General features: G+C 41.6%; 1 protein-coding gene across 3 annotated transcripts in view; it reads right to left on the bottom strand.

Moving 5' to 3' along the window:
• The window catches only part of HMGCLL1 (3-hydroxymethyl-3-methylglutaryl-CoA lyase like 1), a 187,518-nt gene that overhangs the window by 52,201 nt on the left and 119,604 nt on the right, over positions 1 to 15,713 (bottom strand). For all 3 annotated transcript variants that reach the window (XR_002345636.1, XM_003356605.4, XM_021098511.1), the window contains exon 8: positions 2,737 to 2,862. Coding sequence is in view for 2 of the 3 variants with exons in the window: in XM_003356605.4 (XP_003356653.2) it covers positions 2,737 to 2,862 (126 nt within the window). In the remaining variant the exon portion in view is untranslated. The remainder of the gene's footprint in view (positions 1 to 2,736; positions 2,863 to 15,713) is intronic.

Genomic DNA, 15,713 nt, shown 5'->3' with positions numbered 1-15,713 from the left:
AAATGGCAAGGGTTTTGTGAGGAGTACCTGCCAGTCATATTTTGGTTTAACATACTTAATTCAGTGACATGTAAATTTTGTAAATAATTAGCTACATGGGTCTTTCGTTTCTGGATTATATCTAACAAAAGACCATAGGAAGAGTTTAGTCACCAGTGTTCTTCTTTCCTCTCCAGTAATTCCATTTATTTTTATTTTATTTTATTTTATTTTTTGTCTTTTTGTCTTTTTCTAGGTCCGCACCTGCAGCATATGGAGGTTCCCAGGCTAGGGGTCCAATCAGAGCTGTACACGCCACACCTACAACACAGCCACAGCAATGCCAGGTCCGAGCCGCATCTGCGACCTACACCACAGCTCAGGGCAACACCAGATCCTTAACCAACTGAGTGAGGCTAGGGATCGAACCTGCAACCTCATGGTTCCTAGTCAGATTCATTAACCACTAAGCCACAACGGGAACTCCCAGTAATTATAACAATTACTCAGGGAGAGTTGCTGGTACCATACCAAAGAAGAATTTTGTTTTGGCCGTTCTCTACTATTTTATTTAATTAATAGATATCTCCATGTAATAAGGTTGTATTTAAATATTAAATCATCAAGCACTTAAATCCGGTGCTTACATATATCTCATAGACTATGACAGGGTCTGGGTTTCAAGACATTCATGTAGAATATAGTTTCTGTCTTTAGGGCACTGCAGGCAATATGGACCCTAAACAGAAAACTCTGCACGGTAACTAACGTCACTGAGAGAGTGATGCCCCCGGATGTTCATGAGAACAGAGGTGCAGGGCTGTCAAGCCACTGTGCAAAAGGAAGTGGACATAAACGGAGAGGAGTGTGTGAGGGCACGGTGCCAGGAGGGGTGAACCCTGACCTGAAGCTTGCAGGGTTTGTATGAAGAGTAGGCGTCCTGGAGCAGAAGGAGGAAGGGTGGGGCACTGCCTGCAGAAAGGAGTACAGATATCTGAAAACGACCATGAGATATATGGAAAGTCATGGGAGAAGGTGACTGGGAAAGGCATGAAAGGCCCCATTAGGTGACAGAACACCGCCTTGCTTTTCAGGAAATGGGAATCTGCTGACATGTGCTCCGGCAGAAGGCACACATCGGCAGATCCTCCCCTTTGTGTTTTAGATGAAATCTTCGTGGCAGCATGGAGGAGGATTTTTTTTTTTTCTTTTCTTTTTAAGGCTGCACCTGCAGCATATGGACATTCCCAGGCTAGGAGTCAAACTGGAGCTGCAACTGCAGGCCTATGCCACAGCCACCCTGGATCTGAGCCACATCTGGGACCTACTGTGTAGCACAGGGAACTGTATTCAATGTCCTGTAATAAACCATAATGGCAAACAATACAAAAAAGAATATATAACTGAATCACTGTTGTACAGCATGTAGAGAAGAAATTAACACAATCGTGTATGTCAACTATACTCCAACAAAATAAATTTTTTGAAAGACGTATACTTCCCTTTAGGTACTGTCATGCCCACACATTTCTAATGGAAATTATGGAAATGATCAAACTACTTTGTAAGTGAAATAATATTTATTCCTAACCAGAGAAGAGAGGGAATAGCTTCCAGGGCTTAGTGCCAAGTGTTATGGTCTTTCCAGGAACATGACTGAGCCTCTCTAGGCAACAGGCACTGAATGTGTATAAACTGTCATACTAGCTCTCTGCTGCAGGGGGCGCTAGACAGAAAGAAGGTCATACAACCTCCTGGTAGGTTATGAGGAAGGCAGCTGGGAACGCGGAAGCAGGAAAATGCTAGAAGATACGTTTTTGAGAATGATGGTGCCTCACTCCCCAGAGGAAAAAGAATCTGGGGACTAGGGCCATTCCAAGTGGTGGTGAGAGCAGGAGCGAGGGTGGAGGTGAGAAACCACCAAATGGTGCAGAGATGGTGGCTGCAGACAAGTTTTCTGCTGCAGGAGCACCACCAAGGAGAGTGAGGGAGGAGGGGAGGAGAAGCGAGGCCAATGCCATTTGGTAATCCAGGTGATGCTTTCATATCTCAGAAAACATTCTCAACTCCAAACTTCAAACCATCTGTAAACCTATCTTATCTTTTATAACTTTTCCCTTAAAAAAAAAAAAAAAAAAAAAAAAACTGCCCTATAGACTAGAAGGTTATTTTCACAAGCATGTGGCAAAAGAAGGTAATGATTTTGGTGGGTGTTATTACAGAGCCCATGGCTTTTTCAGGTACTACTTGTAAAAAGACTATTCTTGCTGTCCAGTGTCTTGCATACTAAGAATTTTTAAGCTCTGTTCCTCCACTGGCCGTTTTAAAAGTGCCCTGGGCTCTCTTCCAGGAGCCTCGTTGTCACTGTGAGAAAATCAAGATCTCCGTTTCCTCCAAGGAAAACATTCACGCAAGAACACAAAATGACAAAAAACAACGATTATAAAAGCAAAAGCAGGCTCTAACTCACCAAGTGTGTGTGAAATCAAATCAGATAATAGATGAAATAGTACTTTGGAGGTCATGAAGCACCATAAAAATGTGAAATGGTAGCATTATTGGTGATGGATCTATAGCAGTAAGTTACTTTATAAAGCCCCCCTGAAGAAGTTTTATTGTATTTTCCCACTGTGCATTTTAGCAAACAGCAACAGTGTAGTAAAACTTGACCTCAAAGTTGCTTCCCAAATCTGAGCTGCATTCCAGTTTGCGTCTGCAAGGAATGTATGAATATTAAAATATGCTAAGTTAACTTACTGTGTTGAGCCCCAGGCCATTAAGCATGTAGACCAAATCCTCAGTGGCTACATTCCCAGAAGCGCCCTTTGCATAAGGGCAACCCCCTAATCCGGATACTGCAGAATCCACCACATTTATCCCCATCTGCAAAACAAACCAAAACACCCAAGGCTTGTCTCTTTATGGCATATAAGTTGTTGAGTTTCTACTTAACCAGTTCCAAAGAGCAAATAAGGAAAATTGGAACTATTATCCAAACATGCACTTACCCACCTGCGGCGAGAACAGTCCCCGAGGTGTTGATTTCTTTTCTGACTGATCTCACCTTTTAGGCTAAACAGAAACTCTGCTTAGCCTATCACCGGGAACTAGAATAACCTTAGATCAAAACGGAAAGGGAGTTTTCTTTGATAGCAGAACAAAGGTAGCGGGGGAAGCTTGAGGTAAGATTCATTCACACCTGGGTTGTATTTTCCAACCTCATTTTGAGCTTTATTCTAAAAGCCTAATATAGCCAACACGAAATATCTCCAACATCCCAAGTCAAAATCAAAGTGCCTTCGAAGATGAGCAGTGGGGCAGGGCTGTCCCTGTGTTTGAACTTGTATTGTGTGGGCTCCATTCACCCACTCCATCCACTTCATCTTTCCTGAGCCATTATTTTGCACTCAAAACCCTGCTGCTTTGGGGGAAGTGAAGAGGCATTTAAGAGGCAGGACATCCATCACGAACAACAGCGCAAGCTCACATTTACAGGGTTCCCACTAAGGGTTGGATATTATTATTAACACCTCAGGATACGACTCCCAATCCCCCTAAAAACACAGGTGGTAGATACTCTTCATCATCCCTAAATCACAGATGAAGAAACTTCAGTACAGAGCGATCACACGATTTGCCCATGGTCATGTCTGTCTCCAGAGAATTCACACTCTGCTGTGATCTGTAAACTCTGGAAACAAGCACGTTGGTTCCCGTTACCGGTTCAGGGACAGCTGAAGTGGAGATCTGTGTGGGCTTGTGAAAGATACAAGCACAAGGGGGTCTGAAAAGGACCCCGGGGATCAGATTTGAAAGACTTGAAAAGAGAGGCAAACTTAGCACCCCTTTGTGGAAAGTGATGATTGGATACTCGGAGGCCACCAAGATGCCTCCTCTGAGCTTCACTCCAGGATACAGAGGAAAAGGTAACATGACAGCATCTAAAACGGGAGGTACTGGAGAGCAGAGGTCTTAGCCAATCTGCTAGATCAGCTTCTGACTCCAGAGGTCTGGGCTGGGCCCTGAGAATTCCAGTCTTTCACAAGATCCCACGGCTCTCACTGCTGGTCTGGGGAATCATCCTGTTCTTTTTGGATACACTTTTGACTTTAGAATGGTTTTAGATTTTTCAGGAAGTTTGTGAAGAAGGTACAGAGCATTCCCATACATGACGCTCACAGTTCCCCTCTTGTTCACGTCTTTCATCGTTATGGTGCATGTGTCACAACCAACCAACCAGGCTGAGTACATTATTATTAACTAAAGTGCACGCATGATTCAGATTTCCATGGTTTGGAACCTAATGTCCTTCCTCTGTTGTCAGAACTCACCCAGGTACCCCTTTACATAAGGAGTCGTCGTGTCTCCTTAGGACGCTGTGGGCTGTGACAGCTTCTCAGACTGCCTTTGTCCTCGTGGACCCTGACAAATGTTGAGTGGTTCTAGTCCTGTGTTTTGTACAATGTCTTTCAGTTTGGGTTTGCCTGATGTTTCTGTCATGGTTAGACTGGCGTCCTGAAGTTTCGTGAGGAGGGCAACAGAGATGAAATGCCATTCTTAACACATCATGTTAAGGGTATACTGTACTGCATGGTTTATGATGCATGGTGTTAACCTTGAGGTTTCTGCACTAGAAAGTCCCCATGCCCCCCTTTCCATATTGCACGTTTTGGAAAAAGTCATCTGTGCAGCTCACACTTAAGGAGTAGAGAATAGCTACCTAAATTATTCAGAAATCACCCATATGACACCCATATGAGACATGTGTCTCTTCTCCCCTATTTATTTATTTAGTCAAACATTTACGTCCGTACAGACACATGGGAATTTACTTAGTACTTTGGGTTATAATACAATATTCCTTTAGATGTCCTGTCGCCCCCGTGGTTTGCCATTTGGCCATTGGGAGCTCTCAGTTGGCTCCTGGGTCCTTTGATTTGTCAAGGGAGCTGCACTTTTTAAATACCTCTTCTAGACTTTCCTTTGCAAGTGTTAGGATGTTGATCAAGGCTCCCTAGGGCAGAACCACCGTCCAGAAGCCACGGATGTCTTTGTGACCTCAAGCATGTTTACAGATGTATTTTGTTGTGCTTCTGCACCTCCATTTTTCCTCATTATATTCCTCAACATGGGAAGGTGTCCATGGCTCTTCCTCCATCACCATGACTTCTCTCAAAGCTCAGTCCTCTTTGGGTGTTAATACTGGCCATGGAAAGTGCTGGTCTGCTTAGGACAATCTACCTTTGCTGTGCATCAAATAGTAAGTATAAGGAACTGTGCTCTAGGAGTGAAATCTGTGCAACTGCCCCATGGTTGGAAGAGACAACGGTGAAGGCACTGGCTCATCTCTGGGAGTCTGCCACCACACCAAACAGGCAGAGGCATCTTCACCTATAGGTTAATTCAGTAGAATTGAATCTGTCACTCAAGGAGACAGAAGTTTCAGTGGTTCTCAGTCCCTACCCAGTCTAATCACCTGAGAATTTTAAAAACTGACACCCAAGTTGCTTCTCCCCAGAATCTCTGTCCTGGCATGGGGTCAGGCATTGGTATTTCTTTACAGCACCCTCCCACCCCTCACCCCCCACCCCTGTGATTTTCTGTACCATTAGGTGTAGGAACCCTAAGGCAAGGTTCTCATCCATCTCACCCTTCATGACCTGTGGATATGAGGCAGCTTTAATTTGAGAAAAGCTCCGTGCCCCGGGGCAGCAAGGAGGTAACCAAGACTGATGAGCTTTTCAAGGAAACCAGTTTTTGAGAGAAGACCCAAAAGAGTTTGAGGTAGTGAAGGCAGGGCCAGCATGATAGACAAAGGACAGCTTCAGCCCACCACGAGAGAGTATCATTTGTGTGATTTTCTGTGTGTGCATCAGACTTCAACAAACACCCATGACAAAAAGGCAGTGTTGGAACTGGAGGTAAACAGAAGACTTAAACTGCTAGGAAAATACATTGCAGGGTTTTTCTTTCTTTCTGTTGCGCAATTAGGTAGTGATTCGTCTTAGTGGCCAATATCCATCATTCCAGGATTTCCTATCAAAAAAGTTCTTCCTAGGAATATCTCACAAATCCTAAAGAAATAATTAGTTAAGAAATAGAAACAAATAAATATATGAGTCAGTGTATGTGTGTCCCACATGAAACAAACCCCCTTTCATATATAAATCCATCCCAGCATGTTTTATAAGAATAAAGATTTGGGAGTTCCCATTAGGGCTCAGTGGTTAACGAACCCGACTGGTATCCATGAGGATGCAGGTTTGATCCCTGGCCTCGCTCAGTGGGTTAAGGATCCGGCGTTGCCATGAGCTGTGGTGTAGGTTGCAGATGTGGCTCGGATCTGGCGTGGCTGTGGCTGTGGAGTAGGCCGGCAGCTATAGCTCTGATTGGATACCTAGTCTGGGAACTTCCATGTGCCTTGGGTGCAGCCCTAAAAAGAAAGAAGACAAAAAAAAAAAAAAAAAACAAAATAAAATAAAATAAAATAAAATAAAGATTTGAAAACAATCCAAATGTTGGCAGTGGTGACTAATTTAAATTAATCAAGGTGTAACTGTAAAATGGAATGACAAATGCCATGCAAATGCATCGCTAAGGGAAAGACACAGGTTACAGGATAATATAACAGCATTTGGAGTCATAATCTCATTTTCAAAAAAAAAAAAAAAAGAATTTGATGAAATACTAAAATGCTAATAGCAGTGATCACTGGGTGGTGTGATTAGAGGTAATTTCTTTTATTTTAATTGCTTGTTTTCCAATGGCCCTGCAACAAATGGAATTAGCATATGTAATTTGAAAGAGAAAAAGCAAGGTTTCTGCAAACAGCAGCCTGTAATAGAATGACAGTTAAAAAACGAGAATGAGAATACATACATGCAAGACAGTATTTCTTGATTAACAATATTATTTTGCAACTAACTGATCTTTCTGGGGGGTAAGACTGCAAGGCTAATCTCAGAGAGGATCTGGGTTCACGACCTAGAAAATGGCCCTTCCCTCTTGCCTACCAACACATAAGCTCTGGAACAGACTCTCTTTCTGTCAGTGCCAGTCACAAATTAACTACATCAATTCTAAGAGCAATATGTAGATGAAAATTTAAATAAGCATATTTAAAGCAAGTTTATGAATATACACCTTACCTGTGAAAGAGAATATTAAGATACATGTTCCTTTTAAAGTGTCTCTTTAAAAAAGAATCACAGGACTTTAAAAACAAAACTTTCTACATAATATTCTCTAAATTCCGTCCTCTATTAAATGTGCAATTCTGTTCCTCAGGAAAAAAGATCTTCTCGATGGACTGTGTTACTCATACACTAAGTTAGATGATTTTATTTCTAAACAAGTCACTTTGGAAATTCCTAGTCACAGTCATCTAAGAAAATGTGATTTCACTATGTATGTTTTCTTTATGTTTCCTTAAAAGTGGTACATTATATAACGTAAACACGTTCTTAGAAGAGCAGGAAGGAAAACATGATTTCTTCTATTCATCTGTTCTTTATGGTAAATAGAGGAAACATATTTGCACTTTATTATTGAAATCATGGTATTATAGCAAATACATTACATTTACTATAATATTCCTATGTATTCAATCATAGCAGATGGGTCACATAGCTTATTTTATCATACAAGAGATGGTCTACGTTAAAAGATTATTCTTAGATACTTTCTCTTACATATTTCTTTGTCTCCAAGCAATAAAACACTGCTTTCAGATTCTCAGGTTCCTGGTGTGTGTCTGTGTATGCGAGTGTGAGCACACGAGTAAAAATAAATGGTTTTCTGCCCCCTGTATTGAAAAAACAAAGCATTTGGGTTTGTTGTGAGACAAACATCTTCAGCCTAGTAACCACAAGGTGGCGATGTAACACCAAAATCCACCAAGGTTAAGTCAAGCCTTTAAATGCCACTGGGTTCCAGCCCAGAAAATGGCAAATAACGTAAATAAATAGGTTTATGCTAGTCAAATAAATATTTTCTTACTTTTAAAATAAGGAAACTTTTACTAATGGTGTATAACACGTAAACTGCGGTTCATTATAATCAGTATATTTTTTTATTATCCTCCCTTTGACTTGAACATGTTTATTAACCACGTTCTATGTGCCAGGAATTTGGAATACATACAAAGCCCTGCAGCTCATGGAGATCAGTGTGAGAAATGAAAATCACTCTCTATTTTGTCTGTCACTGAGAAGTAGTTCACTGTTACTAAATAAGAAATAATTCTTTCTAGAGCTCAGGGAACAAATTCTCCCTAAAAATGAAACAAACTAAGGACTCAAAGGATGGAGATGTCCTTGGCTCCCACTTTCCCCCAAGCTCATGATAAAAGCTATTAATGTAGTGATCCAGGCTATGACAAACCTGGTGAGTGCAGTTATGTGGGCTTCCCAGATGTGAACTTGGACTTGAGGCTGAGAAAAAAGGCAAATTAGCTGTGGCTTTCAGTTATCAGCTCGATATTGTCTTGGTAGTGTAAGAATGTATTCTCCAAACAAAACTGAGAAATATGATGAAGCAAAGAAATCATTTTCCAAAATGTATAATCTTCTACATGTGTCTGATTTCCAAATATTTCATGAAATCTAAAACTTTAGGTCCAACGTCTCAAGGAACACATACAATTTTTGGTAATGTTATTTGCTGAAAAGATATCTACATTTTTTTTAACCTCTCAGACTAAATTTTTCTTTAAAAATCTGTAATAATGTTAGATTTAATTTAAAATAACCCATCAATCCTGAGCGTGAAATTACTCATTGGGGGATGTAAGTTCCTCATGGGGAAAAAAGACAAATATTCATGTAGGATAAAATATTTTAAAATACACTCATTTTCCTAGTATTTTTCTCCTCACCTTGTTCCTCATTGCTAATGTTCCCTCCTATATTGTAATTATCCAGGATTGGAATTATCCTTACGGGAGGTACAACTTCTCCCCAGCAGCAAGACCAGTGTCACTCATGGGTCACATCTCCCTTTCCAGGGAGCCCAGATCACCCTGAGCTGCTTCTTAAATAGCACCTAAAGAGTTACTGCATATTGACATGGTACCAACGACTTGCCATTCATGTGTGTGGGGAACATACCAGGCTTTGTAAACCACAGTTAATGAACTGCTGGCACACACGAACCAAGCCCAGGGTTTGATTACACTGAAACGTACACTGAAATGTACACCAAAACCGGTGTGTGAATCATGACACGTGTGGGTGTATGCCTTGCTGCAGAGGGTGACTAAGCTAACATGACTGATCGCTAATGCTTTCACAGACCCTCTCTTGTCTTTGAAAGGTTTCCTACGTGCTTCACCCCCTCTTTGTCTCGCCACACATAATGAGACAGATTAGATTCACACCTTCATTGAGGATATTTCAAACTGAGGTGGGAAGGTGGTTGTGTACAGAGAACAAGGAGATTCCAACAATGAGGAAATTTTCAATTTCAGCAGACCGAGAAAATCATAAATACTGTTAGTGACCGCAGATTGAATGCCTATTTTATTACAAATAGCGTGTGCCACATGTGTCACAGAAAGCGCCATAAAATCGAGGTGGAGTGGGCAGTAATTCATGCTCATTTGCTGATGAAGAAACCGTGGCTTCGAGAAGGCAAGTGGCGGTCCCTGCTTCCTTCGTATGAGGCAGCGTGTGACAAGTGTAGCACCTGGGTGCTACTGTTTTAATATTAATAGTTAACATATAGTAAGCGCTGACTATATGCTTATTAAATGCCAGGTGCATCACTAAACACTTTATACCCTGGTGTCATTTAATCCTTATAACCAGTCTGGGGGGAGGGGCATGAATTAGGAAGAGCACCGACTAACCCAAATACCTCATTTTCTCATCAGACTTTCTTCAATCTTCTGAAAAGTCCCTACACAACTTAACATTTTCAAGACACTTGAGAAAGTAAATGACTGTGGACCCATCAATTGTAATTCTAGGGAGCTAGCCCAAGAAAAATAGCCAGAAATGTTAATATAGGTTTACATCCAAGGATGGCTATTCTTTGTATCATTATTTGTAACAATGGAAAAAAAGTCCACAAGCAAAATGTCCAACACTAGGGAAATAGTTAATAAGTTATGGAAGATGGAGGGAGTTCCCATGGTGCAGTGGAAACTAATCCGACTAGGAAACATGAGGTTGAGGGTTTGATCCCTGGCCTCGCTCAGTGGGTGAAGGATCCAGCGTTGCCGTGAGCTGTGGTGTAGATCGCAGCTCAGACCTGGCATTGCTGTGGCCCTGGCATAGGCCGGCGGCTACAGTTCCGATTAGACCCCCAGCCTGGGGACCGCCACATGCTGCAGGTGCAGCCCTAAAAACACAAAAAGACAAAAAAAAAATAAGTTATGGAAGATGGACGAATATGAGACAACTAAAATTTTTTGAAGAAAATATAATGGTATGGAAAAATGATCATAAGAAAATGGAAGATAAAAGAGTGGGATAGTAACTATATTTGATATAACTCCTTTGTATTTCTAGGTTGTTAAAAATGACCTATTGAAAATATATACCGCTGGTAATTAGGAGTTCTCATAGAGGACAAATGAGCCATATTCCTGAATGTGCACACTTCTTTCCCAATCACTGCCTTCTGCCTGGACAGCACCCCAGAAGTTCACGGGCCCACCTCTGGCTCTATTTTCTCGCTTCTTGGATTCAATCCAAATCCTACAGACCATTCCTCTCAGAATCATCTCTTCCTGTCTGTTCTTGAGTGGAGAGGGCTGGCTCCCATCTGCACTCCTTCGGCTACCCTCCATGTGCTCTAATCTCTCAGCATATAACAATTAGACCCTTTCTCCTCAAACCCAACTGAGCAGATGATTTCACTTGATAGGTCCAAGGTGGAGCCCGGGCCTCTGCCTTTCGGACAACTCCCAGATTATGCTGAGGCTGCTGATCCCAGAACATACGGGCGACCATTCTTCCAGAGGACATCTCAGAGGTCAGCCTCTCCCCCTCCAGTGTCCACAGTGGACCCTCCCGCCTCATGCAGCGTTTCTTAGAACGAGGCCCGAGGAGCATCAGAATCACCTGAGTTAAAACCACTTCATTCAAGATGCAGCTTTCTGTGCTCTACCCACAAATCCAAATTTTTTTTCTTGTAAAGCCCATGTATGTGCATTGTTCCAAACTCCAAGGTGACTTTTATGGATAATAAAGTTTGAAATTTTCTAACCTTTCCATTTAACTGTGCCTCTGTAGCAGACAGTGCTGGCCCTTCACCAACAAATTGGTTCCTCCTCTTCCAGGACTCAGCTAGAGGGATGTGACCAAACTGCCCTTCTGTGCAGATGAGGCTGTGAGACGGCGGGTTAGCAATGGCACGTGAACAAAGTGACACAGGCCATTTCCAGAACAAGTCTTCCCGGAAACTCTGTGTCTTCTTCCTTTTCGATAGTCAAATGCATATGACAATAAGGCCTGAGGGAATGGTGAGCCACAAAATAGAAGGAGCCTGGGTCCCTGAGTGAACAGCTGGAGGAGAGATACCTGCTGACAGGAATATGTGCAGTGGACTATTCAATGAGTGAGGAACAAACATCCCTGTGTTTGAGCCTTTATTTATGTTGGGAGACGGGAGAGTACTGCCCTATCAGCATAGCCAGTTGGAACTAAGATACCAACTGATATGGTTGGATGAAGATCTGCCATTTTGTTAGCTATTTTTCATTTGTTCTGCTTGTTCTACGTTTTGTTTTTCTTCTTTTTCTCTTTTCTTTTATCAACTGAGCATTTTTTATGATTTCATTTTATCTCTTTCTTAATATTTCTACCTCCTCTTTAAGTTGTTCAGTATTTACCCTACGGTTTACAGTATAAATTAATAAAATGAAATTAATATTATTTTACAGCCTACCTTCAAGTATCTGTGCCACATGTAGAGATGGACCCTACATCACTATATTCTCAATTCCTTCTACCCACCCTTTGTGTTAATGTTTCCCTACCTTCTACTTTTTCATATATAAACTCACAATATATTGCTAATTTTTTTTGGCTTTAGGCACTCAGTTATCTCTTAAAGCAATTAAAAATTTTAAAAAATTTCATCTTGATTTATTCCATTTCTGAGTTCTCTGAAGAAATCTGTCTAAATAAGAAGAGCAGAGATTCAAATCCTGGTATTGAGGGATCACTCACCTTTTGGAATTAGGAGAAGGTAGATGAATTCGTTCACGGGGAAGTTCAATGTCAGAAGACCAGGTGGAAAAAGTTTCCCAAAATACTTACACCATGCAGATGAACACCACAGACAGTTAGGGAAAATGAGACCCGGGGAAATGTACTGGATTTATGCCATTGGCAAATTTTGAAATGGGTCATTTCAGTAGAGGTAGGACAGGGGTGAGGTAGCAGTAAATGTAAAAATAAATGGAGAACCTATAGCCTCCTGCTGACAAGATCAGTTTTAGGAGACAGACTTCTGCTTGAACCTGCTCTGCCACTTCTTAACTGTGTTGTCTGGATGATGTTACTTTACCTCTCAGTTCCGTCAACTGTAAAATGAAGTTAAATAGCCCTGACTCACGAGCTTGTTAGTATTGAATGTGATCTTCCATGGAAAGCGCTTATCCCATAGCATGGTACATGACACTCAGTAAATCTGGGCTTTAACAAGTATGTGAAGAGGATAGAGAGGGAGAGACAGGAGGTGTGTGTGATCAATGAGGGAGAAAGTTGGGTAGGAGTCAGAGTAGGGGGGCTGTGAATGGAGAGATATGGGAGTTGGAAGCCATAAAGGACGGGGCTCACTGAATGGGGGTAAAGAATGATGCCACATTGGAGGAGAAAATCAACAACAAGAAACCTATGGAGGTGGGGGTGAATTTGAGATTAGAGAAAAAACATGGAGCTGAGCCAAGAAATTAGTGGGGAGAACTGTGCTGTGAGGTGGGGCAAAAGGAGAGGACAGACAGAGCTACAGAGACTGTGAGAGGAAAAGTGAAGCTTTGGAGCAAAATTGGTGGTCCAGCCCTTCTTAGAAAGACAGTGACTGAGGTCATCTGCTGGGAGTTCTGGAAGGAGCTGATCATCTCCTTCTAGTTTCTTTTTGACCCAGCCTTACCCTGTCCTCACAATACCCTCACCACGTGCACAGAAAGAGATGGATGAAGACAAGGGTACCACAATGAAGAGAAAGATAAGGGATGGATAACTAACACAGAGTAAATAGTAAAGATTGTGTGCCTCTAAACGTGGAAGCCATCATGCGTTTTTTCATAAAAATCCAGATAATCACAAATTTTTATAGCTGGATGATTTTGTCAACATCCCTTATTAATTGACTTGGTTTAAAGGGAAGGAACAAAGCTCCAGAGCTCTTCAGGGGTCCCCTAAAGGCACAGAAGTCTTCTGTGGTAGAGATGGGTCTAGAACTCATGCCTGTGTGCTTCTGGGGTTGCACTGGGAGGAGATGAGTAATTTCCAGTTCCAAAATGAATGCTGGTGGAAAGCCTGCCTAAATTGTGACAATATAATTAAATCTTCAAAAAACACAAAAACGAATGTTAAGAGAAGAACAGAATTGAAAGCCCAGTGATGCAGGCCAAGAATTAACAGTGTTATCAATACTCACAAACCAGAGAGGGCTTGTCATAAAAAGAAGGTTACACTTTTTTTGTTTTAAGTCAAAGCAGCCAGAAATAAATATTAGCATCATGAGGTCAGGAAGTGCACGCTATCTCACTCCATTATATCCTCAGTAGATGGGCATGATATATAGAGCAGAACAAGTTACTCTACAAATATTTTTTAAGGAATAATTGAACAAATGATGTCCATGGAACAACCAAGTTTGCAGTAGCAAGCCCCAACTGCAAGCAGGAATTGAACTTGATGCAATCAAACTACAGGCACAGAAGGACATTCTGAGGGAGCAAAATCAATGAGACATTTCGGTGGATCACTCCCTGCCTTGTTTGCTCCCTAAACCTTCGTCTCTTGGCCATGCCTTCTCATAAAGATGGGTTTATGGAATCTGCTTGTTTGCTCAAGGACTCTTTTATTAATCTTGGAGCAGCTGCTGGGACCTACATTGAGTCCATCACAGGCTCTTCCCCCAGCATTTGGAGCAGAGACAGAGACAGAACTTTTCTAGGTGGGGAGATGGACAGCATATGAGCTCGGGACAAGCAATGTTTTCCATGAGCCATGAGGAGCAGAGAAACTCAGTCTATGGCAGGAGATGGAATGAAACATCAAATCAGAGCAATGGTGCCTGAACTCCAGATGGCTTGCTGGTCCTTCCTGGGATCAAACTTCCTATCCTCCCACCTTTGTTTTTAAAATAACATTTAATGAGAGCTGTGCCAAGGGCTTTAAATCATGCTATAATCCTAGGATGCCAGTACTATTATTATCAGCCTCATTTTATACCTGAGAAACTTGAGCCATAGAATGTTCATTATGATCATGCATAGTGATACATACTAGTTAAGTGGTGAGAGCAGAGATTCAGAATCATGTAGAAAGGCTTCTAAATCTCTCCCCTTTGCCTGTCTGCATACCTCCTTTAGGAGGTTTCTGTGACACACCCCTGTATCCTCCTAATAAAGTCTCTTTTTTGCTTAAGGTAGCTTGAGTTGGCCACTGTTGCTTGGAAACAAAGAGTAGTAACTAACACATCGCTAAGTTAATGACCTGGCAGAGAAGATATTCATAAATACAAAGACCTATGATACACAGTAGAGCATGGGAGCTATTATGAGAATTATAAAGGAAGCTATTTAGAGACATCAGTGAAACACTTTCTCTCTTTAGTAGTGAAGCAAGGATGGGTGGGGTATGGTGAAATGTTTGATGATTAGTTTAGCTCTGAATTGAGCCTGGAAGGATGTTTACAAGTGGGGGATGGCGAAAGGGAACAGCTTGAGAAAATACACATGTGATGACCAGGTCGAGGATATACTGAGAGTTTAGTGAGACTTGTATCGAAGGGATGTTAGGTGTGGATGCCATATAGCTCCTACTCATGGAGGGTCCTGGGGGCCTTTTTACAGGAGCCGAACCCTATTCTCTATGACGTAAAGACTGACTTAAAGTTAATGAATAAGCATTTTGCTCCACTCAGATTTTGTTAGCAAGGGGGCAATAACTGAGGTAGACAGAAAGTTGAGAAATATCTAAGTAGAACTGCTAGTCAGAAAATTAACACAATGCAGCCAGTCAATGGTGATGAGTATTTAAAATGAAGCCAAAGGGGGGGGGTGATTTTTGTTAAAGGAATAAATGTGAGATAAATTTATGAAATTAGATAGTGTCTAAAATGAATGAAGAATAATGGAAGAAAGAGGTGCCATTAACAAAAGCCCTGTAGTTTCCCGCTTAGCAGTTAAGTGGAGGATGATCCATGAACTGGAAGGGAATATAGCATCAACTCTAGGAAGAGGCAGAGGTGCTTTCTTGAAAATCATTCCAGATATAGAAAACTCCATACTCAATAAATAATGTTTCTTTAACCCTTCTTGATTGTTCAAAACTAACTTCAATTCTTTTCTTCTCTTTTTTTTTTTTTTTTTTTTTTTTTTTTTTTGGTTTTTTAGGGCTGCACCTGTGACATATGGAAGTTCCCAGGCTAGGGGAGCTACAGCCCCTGGCCTATGCCACAGCCACAGCAATGTGGGATCTGAGCCATGTCTGCAGTCTACCCCATAGTTCATAGCAACGCTGGATCCTCAGCCCCCTAAGAGAAGCCAGGGA

This window comes from Sus scrofa, chromosome 7 (genome assembly GCF_000003025.6).
Source record: "Sus scrofa isolate TJ Tabasco breed Duroc chromosome 7, Sscrofa11.1, whole genome shotgun sequence".
Classification (NCBI taxonomy): domain Eukaryota; kingdom Metazoa; phylum Chordata; class Mammalia; order Artiodactyla; family Suidae; genus Sus; species Sus scrofa.
The sequence above is the reverse complement of the archived record's forward strand: the minus strand, read 5'-3'. Positions and strand labels throughout refer to the sequence as shown.